We start from the raw sequence: 18,677 nt of genomic DNA on the forward strand, positions 1-18,677 counted from the left end.
TTTAAAAGCAGCCAGAGAGAGAAATAAGATCACATACAAAGGAAAGCCCATCAGGCTAACATCAGACTTCTCAGTAGAAACCTTACAGGCCAGAAGGGAGTGGCATGATGTATTTAATGCCATGCCATGAAGCAGAAGGGCCTGGAACCAAGATTACTTTATCCAGCATGATTATCATTTAAATTTGAAGGAGGGATGAAACAATTTCCAGATAAGCAAAAGCTGAAAGAATTTACCTCCCACAAACCATCTCTACAGTCTATTTTGGAGGGACTACTATAGATGGAAGTGTTCCTAAGGTTGAATAGCTGTCACCAGAGGTAATAAAACCACAGTAAAGAAAGCAGAACAGCTAATTACTAAGCAAATGCAAAATTAAATTAACTAGCCCCAAAGTCAATCACGGGATAGACAAAAAGTACAGAATATGATACATAATATATAAAGAATGGAGGAAGAAAAAGGAGAAACAGAAAAGAACCTTTAGATTGTGTTTGTAACAGCATACTAAGTGAGTTAAGTTAGACTCTTAGATAGTAAGGAAATTAACCTAGAAACTTTGGTAACCACAAATCTAAAGCCTGCAATGACAACAAGTAACATACCTATCGATAATCACCCTAAATGTAAATGGACTGAATGCACCAATCAAAAGACATAGAGTCACTGAATGGATAAAAAAACAAGACCCATCTATATGCTGCTTACAAGGGAACAAACAAAAACTGTGTAGTAATCATTAAATCATTCCACAGGATCTGTGGACTATATATGTTAGCAACACAGGTCAAAATCCATTTATTCATTGAGCCAAAAGTCATCAAGTGCCTACTGCAGGCCAGATACTGTTCTGGGTGCCAAAGACAAGCAGTAAATCAATAAAATCTCTACTCCCATAAAGATTATGTTCTAATGGGGATATGGAGGGACTTGTTACAACAAAAAGGAAATTATAGATGAAGTTGTCTTTCTGCCCTACATGCATAAGCACACGCAATCCTATGCATACCCAAATATGGAAATCTGTGGTTATGAAAGGGTACACCACAGGGTTAATTTGGCCTGAAACCAATGGCCGTTTAATTGAAAAGCCTGTGCTGCTTTTTCTAAGATTACGTCTCTGACACAGAAGTCACAAGCTGTTTGGCAAAGATATTTTGCAGGACCCTGAGGCCAGCTTCAACCAGGGAAGACCAGTCCAAGCCGGTTAAGCCCCCATAACCACCCTGAGCCTGTGTGATTAATGACCTTTTCCCTGTCTTGAACAAAAATTCTTCAGGCAACTGAAATGGAAAGAAGAACTTCAGGGATCAGGGGAGATAACCTGAAGCAAAGGGAGCTGCTGCTTGTTGCAGCCCAGACCTAAAATAAAGAACTGAAATTTCCCAACCTGCAACCAACCACACCTCACCACGCTCTGAACCATTCCCAACCTAACTTTGCCCAAGGGCCTTAAATCCCCCTTCTCCCCCACCACTGAGTGGACTGATTTGAGCCTTGCCTCCTGTCTGCTTGCTCCGCAGCCTTGCAATAAATTCTGTTTCTGCTAAAGACTGTGTCTTGGAGACTGGCTTCCCGCTGAACAGGCAAGCCGACCGGGCTCAGTTCAGTCTCAGAGAACATACAAGGCAGATGAGCAGAGCAGAGGTGATGACTGGGCAGATAACCCGCCCGCAGCCCTGCAGCTTCACACACTTTACCAGCTCCACATACCAGCCGCTGCAAAGTCGGCTCTGACTATCATCTCTTCCCTCCTGCTCAAAATCATAATAAAAGGGAGGAGAATACTTAATAGGAAACTGTACTATCAAAATGCGGCCTTATGAAGTCAATCTTATGATTAAGTAATGTATCAAAAAAGATATACTTTCACACTAGGCATCAAAACCTCAACTATCCCAACTCATCATGAAAATGCAAAACACATCAACAGCCTGGCTCTTCAGCAGCTGTACCTCAGAGGCCTACACACAGGAGGGAAGGCAGCCCCTCAATGGCTCAGGCACCCTGTAACCCACCAACTGGCCCAACAAAATGAGGCCTCTGCCCTGAGGAGGGCATAACCTTTTAGCTCTTCTCCCATCTCAGGGATGATCCCCAAGTACGTGTACGTCTAACAGAAACAGGTACAAGAGCCTAGCTGCTCCGGTGCTGGCACACAACTGCTCATGACCAAGTTAACCCTTTCCCTGGAAAAGAGCTCAAATTCCAGGTTAAGACACAGACTGTAATCTACTGTTAAGATTTCTTAAAGATAAACAATTGTTAACATGACACACATTCTTTTGCTATCATAAATTCAGTTAGGGTAGAGTGAAGAGACTTTACTAACCAATAAGGCCTTTGGACTTAGACCCCTGTATTTCCTAGAGGATTAGTGACAAAACTGGCCCATCTATGGCCACAGAGGCCAAGGCTCTATTCTTTGCCACCCCAAGATGAACTAGTAAAGGGCTTGCCCTAGTCTAAGGTGACCAAGCCAAGGACCTAGGGTCACCTGTGGCTCTTTCCTATGCCCTAAGGAACTCAGTAACTTGGGAAAAGTGATGACAGTGCCTCCTTACTATTCACTACAACACAGACCAGGATCCGCGCAGGCAGCCAAGGAGCAGCCACGTGGGGTGTCAAAGCTCCCTCACCACAGGCATTTCACTCTGAGGCAAGACCCTCAGGCTTCCTCATTTCCATGCAGCAGTGTCAAACAAAAGCTCTGGGCAGACAGACTCCCATCATGAGGAGGCCACCAACACAAAGCCAAAGCTGCTGGGGGAAACTTAGTCAGAGTACCCTCGGGAGAGGGCACTACAGAAGGATCTGCCAACACCAAACATTACAAATGTCTACCAGCGCAGCCATCTTTACCAATACAAAAACGTGCAGATCCTTACACCCAGCAGTTCCATTTATTGGAATCTTCCAACCAGAAACAGGCAGTATGAGGTACACAGGATGCTGACTGCAGCACTACAGTGTTGGCTACTGATAAATGATTCACCCAACCCACCCCACCCTCACTGGGGGCAGGGCTGAGTGCCAACCTGCCAATCACCTGGTTGGTTCCCTAGACAACCAGCCCCCACCTTGTGGTTATCTAGGGGCTCTCCAGAGGGACTTCATTACTATAAACTCAGGAGTGGTTAAAAGGGGCTTGTTAAACATAACAGAAGACATCTTTATTGCTCGTAGCACTTCGGAAATCCCAAGGGTTTTGTGAGCTCTGTGCCAGGAAAGAGACCAGATATATTATTTCTTATTATAAATCATGGTGTCACTGAGGCTAAGAAGAGCTGCCATGTAGGATTTGTTTTAAGGACTAAAAATGATACATATAAAGTGCCCGTACCAAGTGCCACTCTTCTTACTGATACAGTCTCGGGGATCCAAATAGATCAGACATGGTCTGCATTTTCCAAAGATACACACAGTCTACATATATCTCTGAGGGAAAGGAAGGAGACAATTCCACATGGAAACTCTTTTACTTAGGTAGGTCAAGATTCCTCCAGAGCCTGCCTTCATGCCCTAAGGAAAGGAGTGGCAGATGATATCCACAATAGAGACAGGCTGGAAATGGGCCACTGTGCAAAATAAAGTGTAGGGCAAAAAACCGTCTTGATGAGCATGAATCAGCAGCAGCTACACCTTGCATTTAACAACAAAAAGCTTTTCAGCAGAGTTGAGCAGACACTGGCCCATGGTCAGTACTTCCGGAAGTAAGGTATTTTGCCCTTGAAGAGCTTAAACCTTGGAGATAAGCAAGCAAACAGATAGTAACACAGTATGACAAACAGGGTAGGAATTCCAAAAGACTATAACTGTATTTTGGAAAGCATTTCCAAATGAAGAACATTTACAACTTAAAGAAAACTTAATTGTTATAGATGATAAGATAATGAATTAGATCACTAAGATTTTTAGAGGAAAAGGGATTCATAAAGAAGTACTAACTCTCACCTGGGTATTGTCTGTATAATGAAAATATCTTGGCCACGAACAGATTCTTTAATTTCAACTCTTGTTTCTGAAAAATAAAAATGTTCTCTAGTTTAAGAAAAGCACTTCATGTTGCAATTATCAGTCAGCATTTAGAGGAAGTAAAGATGAATCTAATACTTCACTTAGTGCATCAAAATAAATCCTTAATAGATCTCACAATGTCATATACATATATAAAAAGAAAGTCAGGCCAAGGGGAATGTAAGTCAAAAACAGACAAAAGTAACAAACAGGTCTACATGAAATCTCAAAGTCCAAAAAAGAAAAATACATCACCAAAATAAAGAGAAGATGCTTGGGAAAAAGTCTATAGCAAATAAAGAGGCCAAAAGTAAGCATCCTTAGTATTCTTTTAATATATGCTGGGGCCTCCTCTCCCCTGTGCTGGGGTCCCAAAGAGGAGGACCTTGACCGAGGGGACAAAGATTGACCCAAGAGACAGTACAGTGCCGGCAGCTGGCCAACTCTCCAGGCTAACATGCCAGAGGAAGACCAGCGTGATGAAGGAGAAAAAATGACAGGGCTGGGAACAATGGCCTCAACTGCAAGCTGGAATGCAGAGTGAGGATGGGAGAACGGGAACATGCAATGATGTGGGGACACAGTGTGCCAGGCAGAGGGGCAGTCACTTATCTGCTTGAGAACCAAGTGAAGGAGGAAGAGAGGAGGCCCAGACCGTGCAGGAATCTGGATTATATACCAAGGGTGATGGAGACACTGGAGGATTTGAAGATGGGAGGGCTGAGATTACTGGTTACTGTGTCAAGAAAACTGGGAGAACAACACTGGCACCAGAGGAGACCACTCTGGCTGTGTTTGAAGGAGTCCAGGCAAGGGACAGATGGTGGGCTGGACCTGAGCAGCAGCTGTGGGAGCAGTGAGAAGTGGTCACATGTAAGATGTTTCCTGAATCAGGGCACATGAGATGTGCTCACAGACATGATGGATGATGAGGCAGGTGTGGTAGGCCGATCTCGGATCCCAAAGGGTCCCACTTGGTTGCTGAGGAGACTAAATTCTGGCCTATAGGATTTTAAGATGCGGTAAGTCAAAAATATTTGCATTTTGGAAATATCCTGGAGGAGCTGAAGAGAACAGACTAGGGAGACTTAAAATGGAGGCAGAAGCTCTGCTCCTCTATGACCCCCAACCTCCCTCTAGGGGCTGAGCAGCTCCAGAGACTGGAGCTTCTGGGCACTAGTGGGCACCACACAGAGATATGAAACATCAAAAGAATATGGTTCAGACCAAAATCTCACAAACCTGAGAAAAAGGGTCAAATGAAACTGAACTTACCAATCTGCCTGAAAGAGAGTTCAAAATAAAAATCATAAACATGCTTATGGAGGTACAGAAAAATATTCAAGAACTCAGGAACGAATTTAAGTCAGAGATTCAATCATTAAGAAATTTCATATCTGAAATGAAACATACAATGGAAGGATTTAAAAGCAGATTAGTTGTAGTAGAAGAGATGGTAAATGGAATAGAAATTAGAGAAGAGGAATACAAAGAAGCTGAGACACAGAGAGAAAAAAGAATCTCTAAGAATGAAAGAATATTGAGAGAACTGTGTGATGAATCCAAACAGAACAATATTCGTATTACAGGGGTACCAGAAGAAGAAGAGAGAGAAAAAGGGACAGAAAGTGTCACTGAGGAGGTAATTGCTGAAAGCTACCCCAATCTGGGGAAGGAGATAGTCTCTCAAGCCATGGAGGTGCACAGATCTCCCAACACAAGGGACCCAAGGAAGACAACATCAAGACATATAATAATTAAAATGGCAAAGATCAAAGATAAAAGACAGATTTTTAAAGCAGCTAGAGAGAGAAAAAAGATCACATATAAAGGAAACCCCGTCAGGCTATCATCAGACTTCTCAACAGAAACCTTACAGGCCAGAAGGGAGTGGCAAGATATATTTAATGCAATGAAGCAGAAGGGACTTGAACCAAGAATACTATACCCGGCAAGGTTATCATTTAAATTTGAAGGAGGGATTAAACAATTTTCAGGTAAGAAAAAGTTGAGAGAATTTATCTCCCACAAAACCACCTCTACAGTGCATTTTGGAGGGACTGCTATAGATGGAAGTGTTCCTAGGCTAAACAGATGTCACCCAAGGGATAGACAAAGAGTACAGAATATGATTCATAACATATAAAGAATGGAGGAGGAAGAAAAAGGAGGAAGAAAAAAAGAGAGAGAGAGAGAACCTTTAGGTTGTGTTTGTAATAGTACACAAAGTGAGTTAAATTAGACTGTTAGAGAGTAAGGGAATTACCCTTGAACCTTTGGTAACCATGAATCTAAAACCTGCAATGGCAATAAGAATATACCTATTGATAATCACACTAAATGTAAATGGTCTGAATGCACCAATCAAAAGACATAGAGTCACTGAATGGATAAAAAAACAAGACCCATCTATATGCTGCCTACAAGAGACTCACTTCAAACCCAAAAACATACACAGACTGAAAGTAAAAGGATGGAAAAAGATATTTCATGCAACTAACAGGGAGAAAAAAGCAGGAGTTGCAGTACTTGTATCAGACAAAATAGACTTCAAAACAAAGAAAGTAACAAGAGACAAAGAAGGACATTACATAATGATAATGGGGTCAGTCCAACAAGAAGACATAACTGTTATAAATATCTATGCACCCAACACAGGATCCCTTACATATGTGAAACAAATACTAACAGAATTAAAGGGGGAAATAGAATGCAATGCATTCATTTTAGGAGACTTCAACACACCACTCACTCCAAAGGACAGATCAACCAGACAGAAAATAAGTAAAGAGACAGAGGCACTGAACAGCATATTAGAACAAATGGACCTAACAGACATCTACAGAACACTCCATCCAAAAGCAACAGGATAAACATTCTTCTCAAGTGCACATGGAACATTTTCAAGAATAGATCATATATGAAGCCACAAAAAGAACCTCAGTAAATTCAACAAGATTGAAACTGTACCAACCAGCTTCTCAGACCACACAGGTATGAAACTAGAAATAAATTACACAAAGAAAATGAAAAAACCCACAAACACATGGAGGCTTAATAACATGCTCCTAAATACTCAATGGATCAATGACCAAATAAAAACAGAGATCAAGCAATATATGGAGACAAATGACAACAATGATTCAACACAAAAATCTGTGGGAAGAAGCGAAGGCCGTGCTAAGAGGGAAATATATTGCAAATTAGGTCTACCTCAGGAAAGAAGAAGAAACCCAAATGAACAGTCTAAACTCACAATTAGTGAAACTAGAAAAGAACAAATGAGGCCCAAAGTCAGTAGAAGGAGAGACATAATAAAGATTAAAGCAGAAATAAATAAAATTGAGAAGAATAAAACAATAGAAAGAATTAATGAAAGCAGGAGCTGGTTCTTCGAGAAAATAAACAAAACAGATAAACCCTTAGCCAGACTTATCAAGAAAAAAAGAGTCTACACACATAAACAGAATCAGAAATGAGAAAGGAAAAATCACCTCAGACACCACAGAACTACAAAGAATTATGAGAGAATACTATGAAAAATTATATGTTAACAAACTGGATAACCTAGAAGAAATGGACAACTTTCTAGAAAAATACAACCTTCCAAGGCTGACCCAGAAAGAAACAGAAAATCTGAATAGACCAATTACCAGCAAAGAAATTGAATTGGTAATCAAAAAACTACCTAAGAACAAAACTCCTGGACCAGAAGGTTTTACTGCTGAATTTTATCAAACATTTAGTGAAGACCTAATACCCATCCTCCTTAGTTTTCCAAAAAGTAGAAGAGAAGGGAATACTCCCAAACTCATTCTACGAGGCCAACATCACTCTAATACCAAAACCAGGCAAAGACACCACAAAAAAAGAAAATTACAGACCAATATCCCTGATGAATATAGATGCAAAAATACTCAACAAAATATTAGCAAACCAAATTCAAAAATACATCAAAAAGATCATCCATCATGATCAAGTTGGATTCATCCCAGGCATGCAAGGATGGTACAACATTTGAAAGTCCATCAACATCATCCACTACATCAACAAAAAGAAGGACAAAAACCACATGATCATCTCCATAGATGCTCAAAAAGCATTTGACAAAATTCAACATCCATTCATGATAAAAACTCTCAACAAAATGGGTATAGAGGGCAAGTACCTCAACATAGTAAAGGCCATATATGACAAACCCACAGCCAACATTATACTGAACAGCGAGAAGCTAAAAGCTATTCCTTTAAGATCAGGAACAAGACAAGGATGCCCACTCTCCCCACTTTTACTCAACATAGTACTGGAGGTCCTAGCCACAGCAATCAGACAACACAAAGAAATAAAAGGCATCCAGATAGGCAAGGAAGAAGTCAAACTGTCCCTGTTTGCAGATGACATGATATTGTACATAAAAAACCCTAAAGATTCCACTCCAAAATGACTAGAACTAATATCTGAATTCAGCAAAATTGCAGGATACAAAATTAGTACACAGAAATCTGTTGCATTCCTAAACACTAATGATGAACTAGCAGAAAGAGAAATCAGGAAAACAATTCCATTCACAAATGCACCAAAAAGAATGAAGTACCTAGGAATAAACCTAACCAAGGAAGTGAAAGACCCATACCCTGAAAACTACGAGACACTCATGAGAGAAATTAAAGAGGACACTAATAAATGGAAATTCATCCCATGCTCTTGTCTAAGAAGAATTAATATTGTCAAAATGGCCATCCTGCCTAAAACAATCTACAGATTCAATGCAATCCCTATCAAAATACCTACAGCATTCTTCAATGAACTAGAGCAAATAGTTCTAAAATTCATATGGAATGACAAAAGACCCCAAATAGCCAAAGCAATCCTGAGAAGGAAGAATAAAGCAGGCGGAATTACACTCCCTGACTTCAAGCTCTACTACAAAGCAACAGTAATCAAGGCAATTTGGTACTGGCACAAGAACAGACCCACAGACCAGTGGAACAGAATAGAGAGTCCAGATATAAACTCAAGCATATATGGTCAATTAATATATGATAAAGGAGCCATGGATATACAATGGGGAAATGACAGTCTCTTCAACAACTTGTGTTGGCAAAACTGGACAGCTACATGTAAGAGAATGAAACTGGATTATTGTCTAACCCCGTACACAAAAGTAAACTCAAAATGGATCAAAGACCTGAATGTAAGTCATGAAACCATAAAACTCTTAGAAAAAAATATAGGCAAAAATCTCTTGGACATAAACATGAGCAACTTCTTCATGAACACATCTCCCTGGACAAGGGAAACAAAAGCAAAAATGACCAAGCGGGATTATATCAAACTAAAAAGCTTCTGTACAGCAAAGGATACCATTAGTAGAACAAAAAGACATCCTACAGTATGGGAGAATATATTCATAAATGACATATATGATAAGAGGTTGACATCCAAAACATATAAAGAGCTCATGCACCTCAACAAACAAAAAGCAAATAAGCCAATTAAAAAATGGGCAGAGGAGCTGAATAGACACTTCTCCAAAGAAGAAATTCAGATGGCCAACAGGCACATGAAAAAATGCTCCACATCGCTAATCATCAGAGAAATGTAAATTAAAACCACAATGAGATATCACCTCACACCAGTAAGGATCACCACCATCCAGAAGACAAACAACAACAAATGTTGGTGAGCTTGTGGAGAAAGTGGAACCCTCCTACACTGCTGGTGGGAATGTAAACTAGTTCAACCATTGTGGAAAGCAGTATAGAGGTTCCTCAAAAAACTAAAAGTAGAAATACCACTTGACCCAGGAACTCCACTCCTAGGAATTTACCCTAAGAATGGGGCAGCCCAGTTTGAAAAAGTCAGATGCACCCCTATGTTTATCACAGCACTATTTACAATAGCCAAGAAATGGAAGCGACCTAAGTGTCCATCAGTAGATGAATGGATAAAGAAGATGTGGTACATATACACAATGGAATATTATTCAGCCATAAGAAGAAAACAAATCCTACCATTTGCAACAACATGGATGGAGCCAGAGGGTATTATGCTCAGTGAAATAAGCCAGGCATTCGAATACTTTCCTACTTTCCTTTTTTAGGTCCCCAAACATCATTAAGTCTGCGGATAAAATTGTAACATTTCCAGAATATCTCACCTGGCTTTAGTACATCTGCATATCAACAGGTGTTCAGGGGTGGAAAAAAGTATGGCTTTAGTGCACTTGCATCATTCCTCAGGGGTGGAGAGCAGTTCATTTCCACATCAATGGGTAATTACCTGGGCAAGTGAGGGGAGGGCCAGTTTTTGGCTTCTTCCAGAGCAGAGGAGACAGACAGCCCGGTAGCGCAGTTTGTGAGCAATAAACAGGTCTTAAACTTTATTTCTCCCTTTGACTGATATCGGTTTTTAGAGGTATTTTGCCCCAGGATTTCCTCTCCCTGGACTTACACCTGGTGGAGTCAGCAGGATTCCTCTGAACCTGAAATCTGTTATAATGGGTGTGACTGTTGGGAGGGCTGCCCCAAGAAATGATGGGGAGAAGTGGCGCTTGCACTGAGGGACATGTGTCCACACTCGTGTGGTTGTGGAGGCACCACCACCGCTGCTGGCCGTGCTGACCCCAGCCCGTGGATCAAGCCTAAGGCTACTGCTTCTGCCACCACCCCTGCTGCTTCTGCTGCCTGCTGGATCTGATCACAAGTATGGAAACGAGCAGAGGTCTGGTCCATCTTAATAGAGAAGGAACTGGCTGCTGTGTACCACGCCTTGCTGGCTATGGAGCCCATCGCCGGAAAAGCTCCAACCAAGGTAATAACCACCTATCCCATCGCGGGGTGGGTGAGAGACTGGACCCAAAGGCCATGGAGTGGTGTGGCACTGACACCTACTGTATATCATGTGACTGGCCATTTGCCTTTGGCATCCCCAGGGAATAATGAAGCAGATGCATTGGCCCAGGTGCGCTGGCTAAAAGGAAAGTCCAAAGGCTCCATCAGTGTTTGGTGCACATGGGGCAAAAGATGATGTGGGCTGTAGCCTGTTGGTGTGGCTTGCCATTGACCTTTGAAGAAGTCAGCCAATTCTGGAAGGAGTGCCCTGCACGTTGTGCAGATCAGCAAACCACCAAGAGGGGCCTAGAGCATCTCTCTGCATCCTATGGCCGGCCACAGGTGATTGAGAGCAATCAAGGCACCCACTTTATTGGACATGTGTTATAAGGATGGGTGCAGCAATTAGGAGTAAAATGGAGGTGGCCCTGGACATTTTGACACATCGACTGGCAATGGCTGGTTCTTCTGGCACCTTGGGAAAAGGCCCGGAAGTTGGTCTCCTGCATATTCCTGGAATAACAGCAAATTGGCCCCCCATAATCATGATTATTTGCTTCTACAGTCCTTGTGTCCTGGATGCGTCCCCTGGCTGCAGCTACTGAGTGATGGCTGGAATGGATGAGCTGTGGCCTTAATCTGCATGGGACTTTGAACCTAGCTGAATCATCTGACTTGAGAATTATGATTGTGTTGCTCTTGTCAAGAAAAAAATGCTTAAAGAGAGGCATGACTTTGTCTAATGCTTGGTAAAAGTTTTGTGAGTGATGTAGTATGGTTGTTAGGAATGAGTAAACAAATGTAGAAACATATTTTGTGCTTAGTGAGAGATTGTGCTGTTAAGTACATTTACTTAATCTGCATAGGCTGAATTCTCTGGCTTGAGAATTACCAAGATCTTATTGCTGTTGCTATTGTATGTTATTAGACTGGTCGGAAGAGGGGGAACAAGTAAATTGTAAATCCGAGATTTCTGGAGGGGTGGCCTGTGGGTAAAATGGTAACATTTCCAGAATATCTCGCCTGGCTTTAGTACATCTGCATTTCAACATGTGTTCAGAGGTGGAGAGAAGTTAGTGCATTTGTATCATTCCTCAGGGGTGGAAAGAAGTTTGTCTCCATATCAATGGATAATTACCTGGGCAAGGAGGGCTTATCAGTACCGGAGAGGTGATGGGGAGGGCCGGTTTTGGCTTCTTCCAGAGCAGAGGAGAAAGATGGCCCGGGACTGCAGTTTGTGAGCAATAAACAGGTTTTAAACTTTATTTCTCCCTTTGACTGATTTTGGTTTTGAGGTATTTTGCCCTGGGATTTCCTCTCCCCGGACTTACAATGTCTTAGTAACTATCTCCTCAAACTACTTATACCATTAGAAAGAGAAAAAGCAGCATTCAAATCATGAATCCAGACTTTCAACTTTGCAAAAATAATTCCAAATTATTTTATACTGACTTGTCTCCCCACTGAACAAGGGCATTATAATCTGAAGTATATGGCCCACGAGGAGATGACAATGCAGCATTCCTAGGACACTGGCCATTAACAAAGTGCCTTCTAGCATTATCCTTTAATGTTACAGTTCCCCACAGAAACCCAGAAGGCAGCAGAAACAGATTATCAACCCAGGGTCAGAGACCATAAGAGACTTGAGAGAAAAACTTAGACATGAACTCAAAGAGAGTTTTTTTAATAAGCCATTACTACCTAGTACCAAATTGCTCTTGATGCCATTTGATGACTAATGAGACAGAGAAATGTAAAAAGTATTTATCAAATAGAGGCCAATGTAGGAAAAAAACCTATTCTCTACATCTCTCCTTTTTTCATTCTAAAACAAGAGGATATTTGCATTGTCTTGGATAAAGAAGAATGGAAAATTTGAGGAGAAGAAGTCAAGATCTGAAGGTAAGTATAGAATGATGACTTACAATTAATGTTAAAGAGAAAAATGTTCGTGTTACACATGAGCAACATTTGCCTTTTAAAAACATGCCAGCTGATTATAGTTTGGAAACAAAGGATATTTAAGAAATAATTTTAACTTACCTCCATTGGTCTCTTGATATACGGCAGATTTCCCCAATTCAGCACCAAGACGCCTATGGTGGGGGGGAAGAAAAGACAATTAAGAATGCTCTTTGTAAAAAAAAACTCCAGTTCATATGCATATTTAATAAAAAGACTGAAATAACTAGACTGGCATTCTTTAAAAAAATTTTAGAAAGTTTAATTAATTAAGAACTAAAAACCCACAAACCGTTTCAAGTGCTAAACCATTTTGTAATACACTGCTTTACTGGAGTCCACAACCAGTTTAATGTCTAGTTCATTGTTTTTGAATAATAATTGTTTTGGAAAACCATTCCCTAATGAACACTTGGTTACTAGCAATAATCCCCAAAAACACAAGCCAGAGGTAAGTGCTCAATTATCAAAAGCATATAGATTCCAATGTCATAGATTTAAATGTAATATGAATCTTGTTTTGGATCCTGATTAGAGCAAACCATGCATAAAAAGCCATTTTTGAGGTAATCAGGGAAATGTGAACAAGGACTAGATACCAGATGATATTAAGGAATTAAAGGTGTTGTGGTTAGTTTTTCTTAGTTTTTATCAGTTGGCACTACCATTTTTATGAGTGAAATGATACAATGTAAGGATGGAATCTGTTTAAAAATACTCCAGCCAGGAATACAATACAATATTACTCAGCCTTCAAAAGGAATGAAATTCTGATACGTGGTAAAACATGTACAAACCTTGAAAAAAATCATTCTAAGTAAAATAAATCAGACATAAAAAGACAATCACCGCATGATTGCATTTATAGGAAGTATCCAGAATAGGCAAATTCAGACACAGAAAGTAGAATAGAAGTTACCAGGGGCTGGGAGAGTTTAATGTGCATGTAGTTTCTGTCTGGGAAGATGAAAAAGTTCTGGAAGTAGATAGTGGTGATCCTTACACAATACTGTGAATGTTCTTGATTCCACTGAATTGTGCACTTAAAAATGGCTAAAATGATAAATTTTACGTTAAAATACTCCAGCAAAAAATAAATGAAAGAGACAGGTGGAGTAGGTGCAACAAGAATAATAAAAAGTTACTAAGTGTGGAAGCTGGATGAAGGATACTGGGGGTAAGTAACACCCATGTAACTTACACACATCCTGAGAATGTAATCACCTAAATTTTTATTGATTAAAGTACATAATCAAAAAAGTTTGAAAATCCCTGCTTGAAGTGTAGATCTAAAAGGAATCATGGAAATAAAATAGCACAACTTCAGGTATCACTGAATCTAATGATCTTCAAACTCTGTTAAATGGTAAAACCGTTTTTCAAAGTAAAATTCTTACTCAGAAACTCAACATATAAACAGGTAACAATTATTAACAATTTTTTTTTACAGTAATTAAAAACCCTTCTGGAACAAGGAAGGGAAGAACTTAATGTAAAAAACAAAAAAGCAAAACCATTGACCTTTCAAATGGGCCCTCATCCCTCTGCCTTCTCTCAGCAGGGTCACTGTGGTAAATCGGACCCAAAATAAACAAAAACAAGCTTTATATTTCAAGTTAGCATTTTATTGGCCTCAAAAAGAAAGACAAAAAATAAGAGATCAGAAGTAGAAACTAGGTAGTAGACTCAAAAAGCACTGTTTTTACACTCTTCTCATTTAAAACTCCAAGTGAAAGCAGGCATTACAGTATTGAGAAAAATGACTTTGGTTTCCCCTTTCTTCTATATTTCCATCTAGAATTTAAAATATATTCATGCAATTATTTATCAAATCTGAAAAATTCACAGAGGAACTCTAATAAGCTATTTAAAATGTAAAAATCTGGGGGGGGACTCGATAATATGGGTGAATGTGGTAACCACATTGTTTTTCATGTGAAACCTTCATAAGAGTGTATATCAATGATACCTTTAAAAAAGTAAAATGTAAAAATGACGCCAGGTGTTAAAGGACAAGCTATTCATTTTATGCCTTATATGTGTAACAAGTTTATTTGGAAAGGTCTCATAAGGCTCTTCTTCCTGTATGTTAGGGCTCTGGTATTCTCCAAAGAAGCCAGCTAGAAAACAATCCACTTAGTAAGTAGGTATTTTTCAGAGAGCCACTATCAGCCTCTGTTCTGCTAGATGCTTGATTTAATTATTTTGTTCATGCTCACAATGTTCTTGCCCCAATGCATAGACTCATCCTTAATCTCCCAATGAAGTTCAGGAAAATCAAGTTTTTGCCTAGTGTCACAGAGCTAGTAAATGACAAGACTGGGAAGGCATTTCAGAGTTGTCAGACCCCAAAGACCTCTTGAAACCACAAGCTTCCTAGGTTCAAAAGACGTGGAAAGGCAAAGACTTCTAATGACTGATCTAAACTAAAACTGACTTACAAAAAAACACGGTTAGAACTATCATTTCCATCACCAGCTCCGATGGACCTGCTCCCCTGGAGCTGCCTCGTTCTCACTGCCCTCCCTGCACCTTTGCTTCTGGGGCTGCATCTTGCGCATCGGGGGCCTTCCACTTGCAAAGCCCTCCCGCCGCCCCGTCAGGACCTCGGCCTCACTGAGGAGACTTGGGGATGGCGATGACCAGGCTCGCAGGTCAACTCCGACAGTGGGAAAGGGAGCCAAACCCTGAGCCTCCCTCCCCAAGGAGCTCACTCCGGGGGTCGCTGAAACCTCGCCGGCGCCGTGGGAAGTAGGAATGGGGAGACGAAAGGCGGACCGAGCAACAGGAGGTGGGTGGGGAGAGAATAAGAGTGCGGAGCGCTTCTCGGCTGCAGAATTTGGGTGGGGGGGTGGGAGGTCTCCAGTCACCCCCAAGGGTTTGTCCAGCCCTGACACGGCAGGACTCTGCGCCTCCCTCAAGTGCAAGGCGAAGCGGCCAAAGTCGCCCTCACTCGGATGTGCTGGCGGGGGTGGGCAGGGAGAGGAGCACCGACGGCCTCCCGGGAGGGCCCCCACTCCTTACTCGGTGATGCGCTTGGCCAGCTCGGTGCAGGCGGCCGTGGAGTTGGCCGAGAAGACTCGGTAGCCGGTGCGGGCGGCGTTCATAGCCGGGCGGGTAGCGGGGCGGGCTCGCGGGGCGCGGAAAGCCGAGGACGCGGAGAGCGGGGGCAGCAGCTGCAGCTTCCTGGGCATGGTCCGGCCCGAGGCGCGGTTACAGCCGGCCCGAGGGCCTGCCCCCGGGAGCTTCCGACAGCGGCGGCCGCGAGGCCCGGGGGTGCGGCAGGGGGAGGCGCTGAGAAACCCGGTACAGGAGGGAAGGGGTTCACCGTCCACGTACCCAAGGCCACGAGGGGCTCTAGCACAACCTGCGCTCCCCGAGGCCAGCGCCGCAGCCCCCTCAGGGCCAGGGGCGAGACGGTCGTCCCCTCCGGGAATCAGAGAGGCGCTGGCTAGAGCGGCCGCAGAGCCGCCATCTCAGATGAGGGCAGGGCTGTGGGCAACTCTCTTAAAGCTTGTTCTTAAAGGGAAGCATCAAGGATCCCCTCCGCCACTTGATTTTGTCGCTCCCACAAGAGCTATTTTGATTCAGGCTCTTGGACTGTGCAGCCTGACTTGGCAGTAGTCCCAGCGGTTTCCAACGTCTCTGCCAGAATCCAAAATGTCTGCCTGCAAGGCCGTCGATCTAGCTCCGCGCCTCTATGACAACATGGCGCAAGCGTCCTGTGAGACGCATGCGCTCAGCTGGGATAGATTCTAAAAGTGGTGGGCGGGGTCGTTTCCCGGTGGTTACCCGCAATACTGAACTGTTTCAAAGGTGGGGTATTCTCATCCTGATGTCTATCCCTGGCTTGCCAGTGGGTTTCAGCCCCGGGCAAGTTCAGTATGGATTCAACATGACCAAATAAATGATAGTAGAACATTCTTGGGGTGAAAGGGTTATACCCAACTTTATTTCCAAGGTGGCAGGTCAATCACTAAAATCCCATACACTCAGGGCGAGTCTGCATGCAGCAAACTTGGCTCTGCCTCTGGGCCTCTCTACCCGCACAGCCGTCCAGTGGGCCTCTGTCCTCGGCGCTGCCACCACTCCAACCTCTGCTCTCCTGCAGCCTTGCAGCCGAGCCACCCTGTCGCCCAGAGCACAGGCGGAGCCCTTTGTATAGAGTCAATAACGACGCATTGACCACACGTGTGTAGTGAGCCAGCCAAACAGGGCCAGGTGAGAATCTTGGTCACAGGAACCTTAGTTTTATCCACAATCCTGCAGACTCTAACTTTGTGCCTGAATGTAAGGCAAGGTTCCCCGAATGAGTCAAAGGCATTCCTGCCAGGCTTTGCTATCAAAATGCTCTTTTTTCTCCCCTTGCACGTGCTCCGGCCCTTAAAGACCCGCTCAGGTAGCACTTGCTCCACGAAGTCTGGACTGTACCATGTGTGTGGCACCATGTATAGTTGCTTGTATTTTTATGTACCTTTGTGAACATGTGTCTTCCCATCTAGGATGTAAGCCTGAGGGGGTGAGATCGTGTATGACTTGGTGCGTAGTATTTCCTGGTGTCGTAGGGCAGTGAATGGGTTCCAGGGGCACACAGTCGATACTTGTTGAATGAAGTCCAAGAGGAGGGTAAAGGGCGGGAAAGCATTTGAGTCGCTAGTTATCAGCTGCCCCAGGACTGGGGAGGGAGATGAGTGTTGGGCTTCTTACACTGACAGGACCATTTTCTGAGAATGCCTTTTAGAGATTCTGCCTGTTGTGACATGAGGCCTGAGGGAACAGTTTAGATTGTGACTCATCATGTCATGAAGTCTCACAAGCCTGAAGCATTCAGGATTTGGAAAAACGAACTGCCGTGGGGCTTGCAGCAGCCTGATCCATATTCTGCTGGCTCTACAGAATCACTGCCCACTGCCCTCTCTCCTAGAGCACATTTGAAAAAAGGCACATGGGGTAAACAGCTTCAGCTAAATTATTTAACTGCTGCACTGGCATGTCCAGCTGATGGACCCAGCCACAAGCCTTGTTATCTTCTAAAACACACACTTGAGATTGGAATTTCATACCCTGACAAAGTGCTAATGCCTGAGTTCCTACAAACCTCCCTTATTCCTCCATTGATAAGATAGGGACAAAGGCCCACGAAAGATGGATTTGGGATAATCATTTAGGGGTCATCTTACAGCACCCAGGAGCAACCCCTCTCCCAGATGGGCTCAGGCATGAAGGGTTGAGGCTGGGATTTAGACACATAATGTCAGTGAAGAGCCCCCAGGCTAGGAGTTTAATTACAGCCTAGATCAAGAAACTGTTGAAAGCTTCCCCCAGTTTACTATCTGTGAATTATTACTGTGGCACCAGGATGGCCCCAAAAATACATCTGGGAGAAGGTATCCCCAGTGCCCATCCCAGCGTCTGCACATAGTAGGTGCTCACCACATATCTGTGGACACAGTGAGTAATAATGGATTGCAGATGCTGACCTCTCATTTTGGGCAGTGGTCTCCTACGTAGTCTCATTGCTTCCGTGCTCCACCCTCCCTCCCTCCACCATCTCTACCCATCCTCACATCCCCACCGCAGTGTCCTGGGACTCTTTCCACTGCACAGGCCCAAACTCCTCGGCCTGATCATGATGAGTCTCCATCTCTACCTTCTGATTTCCCACTCTTCAGAGTCCAAGTTCATACTACTCGCAGCATAACCTGCCAATAAGTTGAAAGACAATGTGGTGGGGCAAGGAGAGCAACTTCATTCAGAAAGCCAACAGACTGAGATGGCGGGCTCATGTCCTGAAGCCCCAGCTCAGCTCAGGATTGACTGCAGGCTTCTGTTCTGCTAGGGAAGGGGGAGCAGGACACATGT

General features: G+C 43.0%; 1 protein-coding gene across 2 annotated transcripts in view; it reads right to left on the minus strand.

Annotated features, from left to right (window-relative positions):
- Positions 1-16,468, minus strand: part of PRPSAP1 (phosphoribosyl pyrophosphate synthetase associated protein 1) — a 47,241-nt gene extending 30,773 nt beyond the window's left edge. Inside the window, exons 1-3 of one of the 2 annotated variants that reach the window (XM_036900306.2) lie at positions 15,840-16,468; positions 12,897-12,949; positions 3,955-4,021 (exon numbers count right to left, since the gene is read on the minus strand). In XM_036900306.2, the coding sequence (XP_036756201.1) occupies positions 3,955-4,021; positions 12,897-12,949; positions 15,840-16,009 (290 nt within the window). In that variant the 5' untranslated portion in view covers positions 16,010-16,468. The remainder of the gene's footprint in view (positions 1-3,954; positions 4,022-12,896; positions 12,950-15,839) is intronic. The other variant, XM_057501728.1, reaches the window with a different exon arrangement.
- Between the last annotated feature and the right edge of the window lie 2,209 nt (positions 16,469-18,677).

Source organism: Manis pentadactyla, chromosome 4 (genome assembly GCF_030020395.1).
Source record: "Manis pentadactyla isolate mManPen7 chromosome 4, mManPen7.hap1, whole genome shotgun sequence".
In the NCBI taxonomy this organism is placed as follows: Eukaryota; Metazoa; Chordata; class Mammalia; order Pholidota; family Manidae; genus Manis; species Manis pentadactyla.